General features: G+C 37.2%; 2 protein-coding genes, 2 long non-coding RNA genes and 1 pseudogene across 4 annotated transcripts; 4 read left to right on the top strand and 1 right to left on the bottom strand.

The window, feature by feature from the left end:
• Positions 1–844: 844 nt before the first annotated feature.
• Positions 845–2,789, bottom strand: LOC122076225. Its single transcript, XR_006139469.1, has 2 exons — positions 2,462–2,789; positions 845–2,377 (listed from the first exon to the last, which is right to left on the bottom strand). It is a non-coding gene; the product is annotated as an uncharacterized LOC122076225 (long non-coding RNA).
• A 2,714-nt stretch (positions 2,790–5,503) lies between these two features.
• On the top strand, positions 5,504–8,846 carry LOC122075210 (annotated as a pseudogene).
• Positions 8,847–10,226: 1,380 nt separating this feature from the next.
• LOC122075851 (dnaJ homolog subfamily B member 13-like) lies at positions 10,227–11,308 on the top strand. The gene is made up of 2 exons (XM_042641023.1): positions 10,227–10,576; positions 10,661–11,308. Exons 1-2 carry the CDS (start codon positions 10,365–10,367, stop codon positions 11,100–11,102), a joined length of 654 nt encoding a protein of 217 aa, XP_042496957.1. The 5' UTR covers positions 10,227–10,364; the 3' UTR covers positions 11,103–11,308.
• A 2,360-nt stretch (positions 11,309–13,668) lies between these two features.
• On the top strand, positions 13,669–14,701 carry LOC122077572. Its single transcript, XR_006139831.1, has 2 exons — positions 13,669–14,421; positions 14,534–14,701. It is a non-coding gene; the product is annotated as an uncharacterized LOC122077572 (long non-coding RNA).
• A 1,092-nt stretch (positions 14,702–15,793) lies between these two features.
• Positions 15,794–16,887, top strand: LOC122077571 (dnaJ homolog subfamily B member 4-like). Its single transcript, XM_042643539.1, has 2 exons — positions 15,794–16,182; positions 16,261–16,887. The coding sequence occupies exons 1-2, from the start codon at positions 15,929–15,931 to the stop codon at positions 16,700–16,702; spliced, it is 696 nt and encodes a 231-aa protein (XP_042499473.1). The 5' UTR covers positions 15,794–15,928; the 3' UTR covers positions 16,703–16,887.
• Positions 16,888–17,359: the final 472 nt, after the last annotated feature.

The following is a 17,359-nucleotide window of genomic DNA, read 5'->3' as shown; positions in this document are numbered from 1 at the left end:
AGATCTAAACAAAGAAAGGCTTGCCTGCGTGCTCAGTCTATTCGGCTTTGGTGGACTCATTCTCTTCTATAATACACTTCACTTGAGCCAACTCGAGAAATGAAAATGAACCAAATTTAGCATACTTTAGATTTAGTGACACCATCACATTATGGTAGATTTTTTCTTTTGGATAAAAAAATACATTATGATAAATTACAATTATAAATAATAATCTTTACCAAAAAAAATTATAAATAATAATATTGATCTGATAACACTTCCCTTCCCATCCCTTTGTTTTCTTTGCAACTGTACAAAGTCTCTGAGGAAAGTTGTAGGTCCCAAAAGTCCGTTTGAATCCTTAAGATAACAGGCAACCGTAGCCAACCTGTCAAGCGAAAACATAACTACCAGCTCCCAAAAGTCTCTTTGAATCCTCTTTTTTTCTTCTTTAAAAAAAATGAGAAAAGGAAGTACACATTGTGTGTGATTTCCTCTCTCTTCTCATTAGATATGTGAACCCCTCATCTCTCTCCTCATTAATTATAATAATTCATTGTCCACTATTAACTTGGAGGTAAGATATCGATAAAAACGGACATGTATAAATCCCTCCAAACAGTGGATCAGGTTCACGTACAAAAATGTTCTCGGATCCTGGTCCTTCGATATAGAATCTATCAAATGAAGAAGATTATGAGTTTTTTATGAATTGTAATATGTCAAATTTGTGCTTAGAGAGTAGCCCAATGAAACAAATCTTCTTAAGCCAAAAAAGTGGAGAATGGAAGTATACCTACTGAGAAGAAGTGTGAAGGAAACGAAGCAAACCTCAAGATAGGAGGATCAAAGAGGTTATAAATGAACCAACAAGAGTTACAAGACATTGAATCCTAAGAATTTTTTTTTCTGGTAGAACATGAAGTAGAATATGCAGGACAACACATTAGACCAACATAGTAACTTTCCTTGATGTGAGACATCAAATGGTAGATCATCCTATGCGCTTATGAAATGTAATGCTTGAAACAGGATTGAACTTTTCCAATGCCATCAAGCCTCTTTGATTCTACAAGAACATCTTATCAGACGAAACCATAGAAACAGCCTACCAGTAGTTGTAGTTGTAGCAAGAACATAAGCCTTATTTGAAATGATGAAAACTATGGCAATCTCTGACAAGAATTTCTCTATTACATACTATGGTGAGATGCCAATTAATGCTTCTTCCCCATCACTGTATTTGAGCACATAACTTGCAGATTTGCCTAATCAGGTCCTCAACTGCACCATAAACCTTCTTTGATTGTAGATTCATGGATCACTCCATCCAACTCAATTGAGCTACACCCTGGTGTCTTCTTGATTCCCTTTTCTTTCATCTGACTCCTTACTCTTCATGCATCCTCGGAGTCCCACCAGCCTACTGATGCATAAATATTTGATAAGAGAATGCAATACCCACTATGTGCAGGGTCCAGTCTACCAATTGTTTCACAGATTCTTCCTCAATTTGAAGGTTTTTATGAACCATACATGAGCCAAGAGTGCTCTCTAGATGATGGTGTAACGTCCAATTGTGATGTTCTTAATAACGTGAGACGCCAGCCTCTTCCATCAAACCATCGGCCAAGAAAAACAACCGTACGTGCAGCCATTGTGGTCAATCCTTGGCTCAATGCTCTAGTCTCTGCTCATAATAACAGATGACCCCGACCCACATCAATAAGACCAGCAAGACTACAAACAGAGAGGACACCTATAGACAAAGTGATCACGGCATTTGGTTCAATACTATGCTTCTGCATCAAAGAGAATAAATCAAGGGCCTTTCCTCCCTGTCCATTGCTAGCATTACCTTGGATTAGTAGTGTCCAGGACAAGACATTCCAAGAAGGCATCTCTTCAAACACTTCAAGTGAATGCTCCATAGATCCGCATTATCATTGAAGTCCACTAGTGCGGTCTCAGGCATAACTTGGAGCTCCAATCTCTTCCTCTTTGTGAAGGAATGGACCCATTTTCCCGTTTCAAGAGCTCCCAGGACGGCACAAGAAGAAATAATACCGGCCAAAGTAATCTCATTGGGTTCCACATTTTTAGTGCATATCAACAAGAGAAGTGATCAAAATAAGATTTTCCTTTAAACCCTTTGGCTCTAGAGACTAATTTATCCATTCCCTCAATTCCAAGTTCCCCAACCTCCTGCAATCCGTCAGGCTGCGAATGATAGTAGCATCATCAAACCCAATATCAGACTTAACATTCCATGAAACAATTTCACAACTTCTTCCAGCACCCACTCTCAAGAGTAACCCGCAAACATAGCATTCCAAGTAATGACTCCTCTGTCAGACATTACTTCGAACATCTGACAAGCAACTAGGCCTTCTCCCTGCATCCGAGTGGTTCAAAGTACCGTGAACAAACTCAAAAGAACCTAAACCAAATTTTAGTGACTGGGCATGGATTTTCTTACCTTCTCTCGATGCCTTGAATTTGGAGGAAGATTTCAAAACACAGGGGAAAGTGGAAAGTGTATCGGGATCGGGATCGGGATCGGGGCCAGGCAATTTCGATCCAATTCTAATCGGTCGATTCCTCCACCCAATTTCCACCCAATGAATTTAACTCATGATCGAACTCGGGAGTAGAGGAGTTGATTCGACCGATCCGGCCTAATTTGGATTGTTTTCAATTTTTGAAAGAACTCAACTCAGACCGAAACGAGTCGATTCGGCCCCCATAGGAGCCATAGGTTTAATAGCCCAAACCAATGCACCCAGGCACCCAGCAGGCCCACTACTTTTGCCCATTTCTTTCCAAAAATCATTTATGCTTTGGAATTTAAACTTTCTTTCAGATTTCTTTACAACATGTGGTGTTTGGTTGAGCCACGAGATAAGATGATAACATCTCAAAGGTAGATATTTTAGGTGGCCCCACATATCATTAATGAAGTAATAAAGTGTCGAGGCATTTCATTTCCTCTTCACCTTGTTTTCTTGCGAGGATAATTGAGAAACTCTCTAGTGGTGAGACCAGAGTTGCCATCTTCCACATGGCCTCCCATGGATCACTTGATTCCATTCACAAAAAGTTGTGTCATCATTATCACTTAGGCTATTTTTGTCAAAAGGTTGGGGATGAGTCCGCTTGACCTCTTACCACCAATTTCGTTGAAAAAAAAAAAATAGTAGTAGCAGCTGTATTGGTGTGGTCCTGCACTAAGCATGGCCTAGTGGTTTACGCTTATTGGTCCTTTGTGGGTCTCTTATTTGACTTTTTTATGGGTTTCTACGTGGTCCTTCAGTGGGTTATTTCTCTTTGTTGACCCTATTTGGGTACCTTGTCTGACCTCTTTATGAGTCTCTGCATGGCCCTTGAATTGGCAATTCAAAAAAAAAAAGATAGTTTAGTAAGATCTTGGTGTCTATTTTATCACAAACGCTGGCAATTAATATAAGGAAAAGAAAGGAAAACTCACATCAAGGAGAAGATAAGAGATTGGTTTCGATCGGTGAAAGCCCACATTTTGTTTGAAGTGAGAGAATGCTACTTAGAATTCTATGGCTTGCTAAGTGAGAAGTCGGGGAAGAAATCCCCACCTCAGCTACCATTTTTCCTTCTCCCATAAAGTTAGGGGAAAATATTAGGTTGCCACAGGCAACAACGTAAGATACACTCTCGCCTTCTATCTATCTCTTATCTCTTTCTTCTTCCTATGAAATGATCTTTCAGGCATAATATGCATGTAGAAAATTATTTCTATCCCTCTTCTTTCATGGACTCCCTATGCCCTATGCCCTATGTCCTATGCCCTCTCCCCCAAAGTTATTGTGTCAAACAGGTCAAGTTCCAACATAAGATATTTATAGATAGATAGATGGTGATGCTTTAAAATTTAAGTCCATAAATATTATGCCTTGGAAGTTCTACGACAAAGACTAGTAGTTGCCTTTGCCCAACATCGATCTCTAATCAGATATCCTAGAAAGGAAGAAGAGTAAATGACCCTTAAAATATCTATCAGTGGAAAGGAGAACCATGCAAAACAGTATCTCAAATTTGGAAACCCAAACCATTGAAAAAGTTCGGGGACCTTATCACTTCATGTTAGGGGTGTCAGTTTGGCCCCAAAACCCGAGCCCCCTTGAGTCTGGACAGGGCCTGTGTTGGGATGGATCTTCAGGCCTAGTAATGGGCTGAGCCCGGCTGAACCTGACCCAGTCTCTATAAAAGAAAATTCTAAATTTATACACACCACGTACACATTCTTTATTTTTTGATCCATACGCACCACTCACAGTAGGGGTGTCAATCAGTCGGGCCGGTCTCAATCGGGCCTAACCGGGCATGGTGGTTTGAAACCCTTGCACCATGAATGCCCGTTTACTTAAATGGGCCTAGGTTTGGAGGGCACAATACAGTTTGTAATAGGGTCGGTCGGTGTCAGGCTTTAATCGGACTACCTTAAACAAGCCTTATACAGGCTTTAAACGGGCTACAGATCTACTTGATTCTAAACGGGCTCTACCCTAAAATCCTTTGTTAAGTGGATTAAATGCCCTTCTAATCATAAGATTATCCCTTTCCATACTGCCAAAAAGGTTTTTTTTTTTTTTGTTAACCAAGGTGTCCGGGTACTGCCAAAAGGGCTGATATCATCTTGTTTTGGAATTAATTTACACTCTTTTAAAACCATAATTAACCGACTTGATCAAATTATCTCACAATAAAAGGCTTAAACAACAGTTTTTAAGGATTGAAGCACCCACTATCTTTCTTCTGCTCCTAAAGGCAATTAGCACAATAAATAAGAGAAAGAGAAGGCTTCATGCCTAAGGCACAAAGATCCAATGCATTACTATCTCTAATGAAACTCATAATAAAACTCATGTATAGGCAGAGGAATAGAATATGTGTCATAGACATCTAGGATGGTTGCAATAGCAATAGTTATTAAATTAAAGATCCATTCAAGTCGAGAACAATGAGATCAGGAATATACAAATAAAATAGATGAAGCATTGCCTGAATATATCTTATAGGCAATGAGGCAACCAAGCATCATCAGCGTCATCACTTCCACCAACCTGAGCTTCATGACTAACCCAGTAATTGCTTCCATCAGGGCCTAATACCTCAAGCCTGCACAACAACAAAATAACATCTCAAAAAACCACATGATACTTGAAATCCAGAATTCATTAAAAAAAAAAAAAAAAATCCAAGTATTTTGGCAGTTTTAAAAGGGGTCGAGTTGGTCGGGCTAAATGAGTCAGTCCTAGTGGGCTTTTTAAATGAGTCGGGTCGGTCGGATGCCCGACGGGCTAGTAGTCTGCACCATAAACTCTCGTTTAATAAATAGGCTTGTTCAGGTCGGGCTTTAAGTGAGTCGGACTCGATCAGGCCTACCAGTGCGAGCTCAGGATTGACACCCCTAACTCACACTCTTTATAGGTCTATGTTTTCTTGATTTATGATAACAAAGTTAGATTTAAAGAATATTTTTTTAAGAATGACTGGTGTTGGTGAGGTTTCATTCTCTATCTTTCTGTTTTTTAGTGCATATAAGAACACAAATGCGGGCAGCCAGGGTCAGTAGAGCCAGCCTAAACAAAAAATAAAATAAAAAAATTAGGACCTCACAGGGTCAATCAGGTCCAATCCGTCCCAATCAGAATCAATTAAGGACAGACTAGGTTGGGCTGAATCCAACTGAACTGGACCTGGGATGATGGATACCAGCCCAGCCTAGGGCCAGGATAATCACCAATAAAGAAGATTCCTGTCGTTTTTGAATCCCTTCCAGCTTCTGAAATTATTTTACAAGAATTACAGAAAACTCAAGTTTTTTCAGATAATCTGATGATGATGATGTGTGGGAGAGGATTAACTCAATTGAGCTACAGGCTGATGTCCTTTTTTAATTCTCTTTTCTTTTATCTGAATCCTTACCTTAAATGCATCCTCTCACCAGCCCACTGATACATAAATATTTGATTGATAAGAGAATATAATCCCCAGCATGTGTGGGAAAATAATTCTCTGTTTTTCTCATCCATGTTTTTCTTTGTTTTGCTACCTGTAGAATACGACACGTGGATAACTTTAAGACCAACGCACCGGATGTAATAATCCGCACCGAACCTTGACCGTTGGATCCTCTGTTGTCCATATGTCGTGTTCTGCAAGTAGCAAAACAAGGAAAAACAGGGATGAGAAAAACAGAGGATTTTGATCCGCATGTGTGTGGTGTCCAGTCTACGAAGTTGTTTCACAGAATCTTCCCCAATTTCAGAGATTTTTTATGAGTCCTACATGAAGCCAATAGTGTTCTCCAGATGGCGTTGAGTTCTACTGGTTTTATATAAAGTGAGAGCCTCTTCAATCAAACCAGCTTGACCAATAATATCAACCATGCAACCATAGTGGCTAAATCTCCAATCTATCTCCACCTCTCTACGAAGGAATAGATTCATTTTCCCATTTCAAGAGCTCTCAAGACCATGGAATCAAGTATTGGTGTCGGATCGGCCATATCGGATTGATATTGATTGAGATCGATCCCAATACTAGATCGATCCTGAGACAGATATCAGTATCGTCCTCGGTATCGGATACCAATTCAGATCGGCCGTTCCGACCCAATCCTTGAACTTAAAGGACGAACAGAAGACGCTGCTTCATCTTTGGCAGCTCGCTCTCATCTTCCTATTTCTGTTGTTCTAACCCAGAAATTCATTGTAGAGGTGATCGGAACTTACTTTATTATCTTCGCCGGATGTGGATCGGTGGTTGTTAATAATATGTACGACGGATTTGTTACTTTTCCCGGGATCTGTGTAACCTGGGGTTTGATAGTTATGGACTGGTTTACTCCGTCAGTCATATCTCTGGTGCCCATTTATTTCTTCGCAAACCCTAAATCCCTATTACATTGAGATTGAACTGACTATTGAAGAGAATAATAGAAGAGCATTGCAATTCCTTTCAACCCTAACTAAATGTGAATAAACCTAATGGATCAAGACCAAATCTTTCATGGCCCAATAACTGAAACTTGATTATAAGCTCTGCATCATCAGAAATTTGATGCAGTGATTTCAACCACACCTTCCCATCTCTTCGTTTAATTAACCCTGCAGTCTTTTTCCTCCTATCTGTTCCATAGTTAAGACTTTGATCTTGAAGAAAGAGAAAAGTTCTAGAGCTTGGATGCAAACCTTCTGCGTCTTATTTCAATTTTTTTTTTTTTTTTTTTAATACTAAAGTCGACAAAGAACCAGGTTCTAATCAAGTAACTGTGACCCAAGGACATCAGAAATCGCACCAGAAAGAATCTCTAACATCCCAAAGACAAGATCCGGGGTGAGCATCATCGTTGGTGTAGGGCCAAAACGTGGGTGAGCTGGGAGCAAATCCCACCGGCAGCGGCGGCTTGGCCAGCATGACCGGCGGTTCGGTTCCAAACCCTTGTTGATTAGAGAGAGACAGCTGATCCAAAAACCAAAGCATTTCTTTGGCACAATTCCTATTGGTTCTGATCTTCAATCTCTTGTCATCGAGATTTTCATCTCTTTCCTGTTAATGTTTGTCATCTCCGGCGTTGCCACGGATAAAAGAGCGATTGGAGAACTTGCCGGAATTGCAGTTGGAATGACAATAGTGTTAAATGTATTCGTTGCTGGGCCGGTATCCGGAGCATCTGAACCCTGCGTGGAGTCTTGGTCCTGCTATTGTTATGCACACCTAGAAAGGTTTTTGGGTTTACATATTGGGGCCGCCCATCGGAACAATACATTTTGGTTTTTTCAAATTTTCTGAATTTTTTTAGATTTATTATTATTATTATTACTCTTTTTTTTTTTACCGATCCAGGAAATCTGTACCATTTCCGGTCCTTAATCGATACTTGACCAATCCTTACCAATATCAATCCATATTGTATTAGTTTTGGCTGTGACCGATATCGATATCGATGATACCAAGTTTTAAAACCTTGCTCAAGATAGCACAAGAACAAAGAACACCAACCAAATGAATCTTGGTTGGTTCCACCTTTGCTTTAGCATCTCATGGAATAGAGTAAAACTGTGTTTGATAATTAAGAGAAGAAAAAAGTATAAATATTATATTATTTTTTTACTTTAAGAAATACTCATTTTGTTTAGTATGTCTTGAACCAAAAGCAGATTATTTTTTTGAATTTTAAAATTCACCTTTAGAATGGTGAAAAAAAAATCTTACTTAAAACATAAGAAAATATAAAAAATATTATTTTCTTCTTTTGATAGCCAAATATACATAATTTTTTCTTTTTCCAGTTTCATTTCATTTTTATTCTTTAATTTTCTTTTCAAGATTCTTTTCTTTTCTTTTATTCTCTTGGCTACCCAACACAGCCTAACCAGAGATCATGCATGGCACTCCAGGTGTCAACATCGTATCATGGCATGTCATCAAACATCCTCCAAACCTCCGATTGGTATCCACCTGACCACATTTTTAGTAGTATCAACAAGTGAAGTGATCAAGTTGGCTCTTTAGATTCCTCTATCCAAGTGATCAAATTAATATTTTCCATTAAACCCATTAGCCCATTCCATTCTCCGTTCCTATGCCAAACCTGTGGGGTCCTTTAGCCCAGAAAACTAAAACCGCACCTGAAGTAAAGAAATTTGAAAGAAAGTAATTCCAAAGTGGCTGAAGTAAAGAAATTTGAAATAAAGTACAGTGGGAGAGGTTCCTGGAAAGTCACTGATCGGTCCCAATTCCTAACTCCAAAATGAATAGAGCGCCAGCTGCGGGCACTGGATTGGGCAAAGGTAAGGTGTAATGTACCAGCAAAAGGTGAGTAATTTTATCACTTCTGTTTTCTTGTCAAACACGATAGAGGGTTGAAACGTCTTCAGTCTTTAGGCTATGTTTGGTAGTCGAGAGTAGGAAAAAAAAAATGGAAAAAAAAATGAAAAAAAAAATTTTTAAAAGAAAAGAAAAGATAAAAAAATAATGAGAAAATAAAAAGAGTATAAATATTTGATTATCAAAAGAAAAGAAAAAAAAATTAAAAAAAATTTGAATTTAAAGAGAGAGATAGACACATAGGAAATCATTGTGTAATCATTTAGTTTTTGTCATATTATGTTTTCATATTTTCTCATATTTTCTTGTTTTCTGCAAGAAAATTTTGAGGAGATCAAAAGGAAATTTCACAATTTTCAAGAGAAAATTTGAATTTGAAAAGAGAAATCTTCTATTAGGTGAAAACATACCTTGTGCAAAAAAAAATTCTTAACCTAAAAAATAAGTATAAAAAATGTTTTTTTTTTTTTTTTAACTACCAAACACAGCCTTAGTGTTACTGGTGAGACCATTGTTTCCAATATTCCCAATACTCACAAAACATGTGTGATTGTTGTCATCATTAGATCCACCTAAAGGTATTTTAGTCAAGGTTATTGTGTCTTTTTCTTATCACGAAAGTAGACCCCACAAAATTTCATATGATGACGTCAGAGTGAGAACGTCAAACATAAATCAATCCAATGAGAAGACATGGGGCTGAGATCATGTTGTTCGTTACTCCACCATCCATAAATACAGATAATTTTGATTTTTTTAATATACTACCGGGACTTGTACAAACGCAATCCTTTAAACAAAAAAAAAAAGATTTATGAGGTTAAGTATAATTACTTACATCCTCGACGAGATAAGATCATGTTTTACTACTAATAGGAAAAAGGATTACAATATTCATCGTCGCACCTCTTAGAATTACTTATATATAATAAAAAATCGTAATACTAAAAAATACAAAATTATTTTTAATAAATAAGTCCTATACAAAAATTCTAACAGAATTATCATTTTGCTTAAAGGGTCTGCACTAGTAATCTAAGACTTAAAAAATAACGTAATATAAAACATTATACATCAACAAAACCTTCGACGTATCTCATCCTATTTTTTTCACCAAATAAACAGGATGTTTGAAAAACAGAAGCTTGGGAAAAGGTTCTTTCAATCTACCACAGAGGGTACACTTGCCGAGTAAGACCTTTATTGGAGAGAAGCAATAGTTATGTTCATAGACCTTGGTTATGATGTACAAACAAGTTGGCATAGATAAGAACTACTATCTTTTTCATCTGGTACGGCAAACGGATACCATAGGTTGCAACTTGCAAGAGTGGTTTCTACTTTCCAGTTTAATCCTTTTTTTTTTTTCTGATAGTTTTCTAGTTTAATCCCACATCTATAAAGTGGGAAGGGCAGAGGAGGACTAAGCGCATCTAAAAATCAAAACCACCACTGCACCATAGTTGAGTAGTGTGGGTTTACATTTGCTGGAGAATTTGTGTTCTAAATTAAATATGAGTTTTCAACATCGACCTCGCACTTTCACTACCACTGCCACTGCCACTGCCGATAACGTCGTCTTCACCGATTTCTCTGACATCTTCGGGAACCCGCGTCGTCTCAAGGTTCGACCAATCGAAAGGAATCTACTTATTAGTCTAGAGGATCTTTACTCTGGTTCCAAACGGAAGCTGAAAATCTCTAGAACCGTTCTTGATGCTCATGGGTATATTATTTTTTTAAGTTGCTTTTGTTCTATTTCTGTTACCCAGTGCTGATGATAAGTTTTTTTTTTTTTTTTTGGTTACAGTAAGCCAACAACTGTGGAGGAGATCTTGATGTTAGATATCAAGGCTGGGTGGAAGAAGGGAACAAAGATAACTTTTGAGGAGAAGGGTAACCAAGATCCAGGAACCATTGCAGGAGATTTGATTTTCGTGGTTGATGAGAAACCTCATGCAGTATACACAAGGGATGGGAATGATCTGTTGGTGAAGCAGACGATATCACTCTTGGATGCACTCACTGGGAAGACACTCACTTTGACAACGCTGGATGGGAGGAACCTTACAATCCCAGTCACAAATGTTGTGAAACCAGGGGATGGGATGGTGATATCAAATGAGGGAATGCCTATCTCAAAAGAATTTGGGAAGAAGGGTGATCTGAGAATCCAATTTGATGTTGAATTCCCATCTAGGCTCACTGAAGAACAGAAATCTGTTCTGAGGAGGGGGTTGGGAAGGAGTTGATTACTATGAATTAAAAGACTTTTTAACATATGGCAGTACCATTTAGGTCCAAATATGTTATGTTATGTTATGTTTTTTTTTTTTTTGGTGAAATATGTTATGTTTGAGTGAAAGGAAAAGGTGTGAATAGTAGGATTTAGCTGCATGAACTTTGATTTCTATAATCGTAAAAATAATTGTTGGGCTCTTTATTTTTTTTACTAAAATTGTTGTGATGGAAAAAAATGTCCAAATAAAAAAGCACAAAAAGGATAAAATGCAAATAAATAGGATTTATGTGGTTTCTGGCACAGTGGCACTTATTTTATGGATCCCAATCATTGGATGCTCACAGTCACGCGCTCTTTTCTGCAGAAGATTTTTGTACCATATTTCACTACTCTAGTTAAAATTAAAATCACATCCATCACTTACAACACTCTATATAAACCCATTTAATAAGGAATCTCACTCACATAAGAAGTCTCACATATCATCAAAGAAAACATACAAACTCAATAATGCCATTCTTTTTGTGATATTTTGTTCTTGATTGTTGTTTTGTTTTGTATCTAACTCATCGTATAAATAAAAGGGAGGCGAGTGATATTGCATGCACCACTCCTCCGTGTTTGTGCCATATCATTGCCATGGTCGCCTTGAATCTTGGCACTGCACCCTTTCTCAATTTCTCCTTTGAATTCTACCATTCACAAACGAATAAGATGATTTTGAGAGAGAGAGAGAGAGAGAGAGAGAGAGAGATATGTACCTCAAAGAAATGTGTTCATACCCTAAGCTAGGAGACCCGATAATCTAAATAATTAAGCATTTTTTCATTGATTGGGGTCGGTTACATGGATCAATAGAAAAAAAAGACAAAAGAAAGTGGAAAAAGGAGAAAATATAGAGAGAAGAAATGAAACAAAAGCAAAGCAACATCTTCGGGCCATTCTACCTAAATGCAAACGGCAACCGTACGAAAATGGTGTGAGACCTTAAATTGATGGAGATCTTAAACCCAATCGAAATTGATCAAACCCCACCAGTTGATGCCTCTAATAAGTATTTCCTCACCTTTCTGTAATTATCTAATGCTTTACAGGTTTGAGTGTGCCAAATTGGGTTATGTGGGTTGAATCGGTCACAAATGCCCTGAAATTGGCCACATCACCCCAGCTTCGGCATTCATACCATTACGGATCAGGGTAAATTGGGTCTGGAACCGGCCAATTATAATCCCAATTGGTTGATTCTGAGGACTGATTCCAACTCTTCGAACCTTGGTGCTCCATGCAAACTCTTCAATGTTTTAACTTAGAAATGGATATGGGATTAGAGGAGTCGATTACCGATTGGACCTGATTTAAACTGTTTCTGATTTGTGAAAGAACGCAGCTTAGACCAAGACTTATTATTGGTACCAGTTAGATTAGTCCTTGCCAATCTTGATTTGATTATGACGATCCAATTTAGGTTTAAACCATACCAACTATTCCTTAGATTTCCATTTTTTTTTTTGTCAAAGATGAGTATCCAAGTCTTCGGCCTGACTAGTCCCGTGGGCTCATACTAATCCCACAACCGTATGGACATGGTCATACCAAGATTGAATGAGAACCATTCAACTTTCACCGAAAGCAAGGAAGAGCATTAAACACCACCCTGTGTGAGTGGCCCAAGATGTGCCTAGTGTGAGTGGTCCATCGAAACTTAAACTTGTTTGTTTGATGGATAAAAAATGATGAAAAACTTGTTGATTGAATTAGGATGACAAAGAAGAAAAATGAAATAAATAATGAAATATGTAATTTTTAGGAGAGTGGAATTTGAAAATAATGATTAGAAAAAAAATAAATTAAAGATTAGATGGAATTTTATAAGAAAAAAAAATAAAAAAGGAGGAGGATAGCTAGAAAGGGCAATGGCAGCCTAATGCACGAGAAGCTAGCTATTATATATCTATGAAGATTTAAAAAAAAAAAAAAATTTGCAAAATGACATGATTTTATCATTATATATGATATCAATGATAAAAATTTCAAATATTAGTGGAAAGCTTCCCATTCTGATCTCAGATTATTTGATTTTTCTAATACACATAAGAAATGATGAGATTTTATCCTCTGTGAATTAAAAAAAATATCTACATTGAGATGCTACATTGGGCACAATTTGTTTTATTCCGAAGATGATGAAACCTCTTCAGTGGTGACCCTTTTTTTTCGGTGAAATTTCAGTGGTGCCTTGACCCCATGAATGATGTGTTATTCTAATCATTATCATTTAGACTTTTTACCTGAAAGGTATGGTGTGACGAACCAAAGGACAATTATTATCAGAAGAAAAGAAAAGAAGGGCTTTCAGATTTCCACGATAATTAATGTCGGTGAGAAATCACACCAATCAAAAGATATAAGGCCCCACATTTTCTTTTTGTAGTGAGAGAAAGTGTTTTCGTGAGCTCCAAGAAACAACAATGTATTTATGGACCCTAGTTATGATGTACAAAATTGTGTTAAAAAGTTCGATTGTAGTGTAATGGGTTTAATTTGGTTCAGTATAAGATTTTTTAGGTAAAATAAAAATCTTATTAAACGATTTTAATAATTTTTTTATGTTTTTTAATTTTTTTTTGGATAATTTATAATATCATCTTTTAGATAATGTCAGTATTATAGGAACACCCTCTTTCTTTCATCAAATTAAACTTAGATTTCTTACCGTTAGTCACTGTCAAGGAATATACCTTATATACCGATGTCAGTTACTATATTTTATTTTAAATACTAAAATATCTTTATTAAATGTGAAGTGCCTAAAATACCGAGTGTTTTTTCTCTGCAAAACCCCTCATCATCCTCTCATTCCCGGTCTTTGCCGTTGCCAGAGTAAGAAAGTTGATAAAAAGACGTTGCAGGCGGCACTGGATTGGACATGTGGGCATAAATGAAACTCATATGATCTCTACAGAGACAAAATTCTCCGACCTGCAGAGATGGTTGCATCTGAACTTGATTATCGACTGCATGATAATTTGATGGTGAAGAACAATTTGTTTACAGATGGGGGAAATATGGGGAGTGCATTCCAACGTCCAATTCTGTGTATTTTTTATAGGAATTTTGAGCTTTCGGTTGCAATCCATCACGATTTCAGGTATCATCCCCTTGTCCATAATGTTATTGGCTTGAAACTTAATAGGTTGACTATGCCGGGGGAGAAAGGAGGTAACCGTTCTTATGAATTAGATATGGCAGACCCATTTTGGGTGGCAAATGGGTCATTGGAATTCCAAGAAGCAGCAGTGGAGATAGAATGAAACTCATCTGACCCGTTGGTGTTATTTCCCTCCTTCTAGTTGCTTTAAACGGTTTTCTGTGTTGGCCTTTGGCCGCTGGTTGTTTACTGTTGCCTCTTATGTTTCACTACATATGTTACATCTGTCACAGATGCGCACAGACAGAAAGAGGGAGAGGGACGACCCATTTGGCGATTACTGTTTAATCCTGTTACGGAAGATGTTTGACTGATGCTCGAGGCATGTTTATGTACATACGTAGTTTTTCAATTAAATGGTTTAATAATAGTCAGTTTATTATGGGTTTTGCTCCCAAGTGGAGATCTTGCTTTGTTGAGTTTTTAGGTTTTGTAGTTCTCGCATGTCTCTTTTTTTTTTTTTTTTGTTGATTCTGGAGGGAAATTGGCAAGAATGGTTGTTAGTGGCAGAAATCATTTGGACGATGGGGAGAAGAACCCGTGCAGCATTTGATGAGGAGGGACTACGAAGTCTTGGGGAATCACCGTATCTGGTCAATCGGTCTCCACCAGTGGAAGTGCAGGATCTCCATCTAATTGGAGTGAGCAGGCTATGGCCATTGCCAAAGAGATTATAGGGAGGGTATAATGATCATTTTAATTCATCTTTTAACTGTGACTGACGATAGGGGGTCTGAGTCTAATTTGGTAAAAGAAATGGAGTATTCCTATAATATTGGCATTCTCCAGGGGGTGGTGTTGTAAATTATCCTTTTTTTTTTTTTTTTTTTTTTATCTAAACAACTTTATTCCTTTTTAAAATTTTAATGAAATGGATATAAATTGTAACATTGAATTGAATTATTTATTATTTTATATTTTTTTAATAGTTGTTTAAGGTAGACTTAAATTTTTGTATTGAAATGTATGTAAACTTAACATTGAATAACTTAAACTTATTATGTATATATTAATCGGTTTAACAATTTATTCAAATAATTTATCAATGATCTACACTTTAAAATCAAAATCAAATAATAATTTCAATTTTAAAACTAAAATCGAACCATTTAATAAATGATTTAACAATTTCTACATAGACGATTCAATTAAAATCAATTTCAGTGAACAATTTTGATATTTTAAATTCACATCCTTGTACAAAACTAATTGACAAGGACCACACGAGGAAACTAGACTAGACCGTCTTAAGAGAAATCACACTAATCAAAAGACATGATGCCCCACATTTTCTTTTTGTGGTTGAGGGTCGGTGTTTCGTGAGCTACAAGAAACAACAATATTGGCAAGGAGCACGTGAGAAGACTAGACTTAGAGTAATAGATTAGGGAGTTGAATCTGGATTAGGTTAACGTATCAGAACAATCTCATATATTTTTGATTCGTGGATTTGAAATATATTAAATGAAGAGAAAGGTAGTAGATTCCAAATCCACGAATCTGGAACGCACGAGATTTTTCATGGATTTGAACCCGAGCTTGACCTTGGCTTGTAACTTATAAATCAGAAACAATGAACATACAAGTGTTGATTGTAGTTTTGTTGGAGGTCTGGAGGGAGATCGAACATGTCTACTTCTCGCAGTGCCGATGGCGTCTTCAGTGGGATCTTCGACTTTCCTTTCCAATCTACCGGTCAGTCATCTCGCAATGCTCGAACAATCGATTCTAACGATGCCGATTTCATCTTCTCCAACTTCTTTGGGCAGTCCCGTCCCAAGATTCCACCAGTCCAAAGGAATCTACCTTTTACCCTCGAGGAGCTTTACTCTGGTTCCAAACGCAATATTAAGATCTCTAGGACCATTCCTGATGCTCATGGGTATCATCTTATAATTTTTTTTTATTTTTTTATTTTTTCTATTACCCATTGATGATGAGCTTTGTTTTTTGGTTACAGCAAGGCAACAACTGTGGAGGAGATGTTGGCGATAGATATTAAGCCTGGCTGGAAGAAGGGAACTAAGATAACTTATCCAGAGAAGGGTAACCAAGATCAAGGCACTATTGCTGGAGATTTGATTTTCGTGATTGATGAGAAACCTCATGCAGTTTACACAAGGGATGGGAATGATCTGTTGGTGAACCAGAAGATATCACTCTTGGATGCACTCACTGGGAAGACTCTTACCCTGACAACGCTGGATGGGAGGGAGCTTGCAATCCCAGTTACAAATATTGTGAAACCAGGTGATGGGATGGTGATAGCAAATGAGGGAATGCCCATCTCAAAACAATTTGGGAAGAAAGGTGATTTGAAAATTAAATTCGACGTCAAATTCCCATCCAGCCTCACTGAAGATCAGAAATCTGTTCTGAGGAGAGGGTTGGGACGGAGCTGATGAATATGAACTGGAAGGTGAAGAAGTCAACAGTAGGAGGCAGCAGAGTTGTTTGGGGTGAAGGGTATTTTGGTACCAAGTTTCATGGTTAGTTTAAGTCTATTTATCTGGATTTTAGATCATTTTATGATCTGGTTATGGACTGTTTACAGCTTGATTAGTCAATTATCTCGTTTAAAGTGTAATTATAGTCTGATTATGTATCAATAATTAACCAATCGGAAAGAAATATGTCCATGCCCTAGCCTTTGAGACCCAATAACCTAAATGGGTGAATATGGTGTGGAACCTTGAATTGGTGGACACGAATTAAAATTGATCAAAATCTATTAAACCTGACTTGTTGACACCTCTAGTAAGCATGATATAGTGCAAAATTTTGCAATTAAGATTAACACTTAAATCATAAATGCCACACAATAATAATCAGTCTAAGAGCATTTATGATAGTTCATATAAATAAGGGGAAGTAATTATTTCACTTACTTGACAAAAGTTTGCCTCCCAAAAGATTTGCCTGTGTGACACCTCTATAGTCGTTAAGGCTGCGTTTAATAATATTTCAGAAAAACGTTTTTGGAGTTATTTCGTTTTATGGGAACTAAAAAACGGAATAAAGTGTTTGGTGCATTGTGTTTCGTTTTTTTTTTTTTTTGG

Source organism: Macadamia integrifolia, chromosome 4, assembly GCF_013358625.1.
Source record: "Macadamia integrifolia cultivar HAES 741 chromosome 4, SCU_Mint_v3, whole genome shotgun sequence".
NCBI lineage: Eukaryota > Viridiplantae > Streptophyta > Magnoliopsida > Proteales > Proteaceae > Macadamia > Macadamia integrifolia.
Note: the sequence above shows the minus strand (reverse complement) of the source record. Positions and strands in the feature narration are given on the sequence as shown.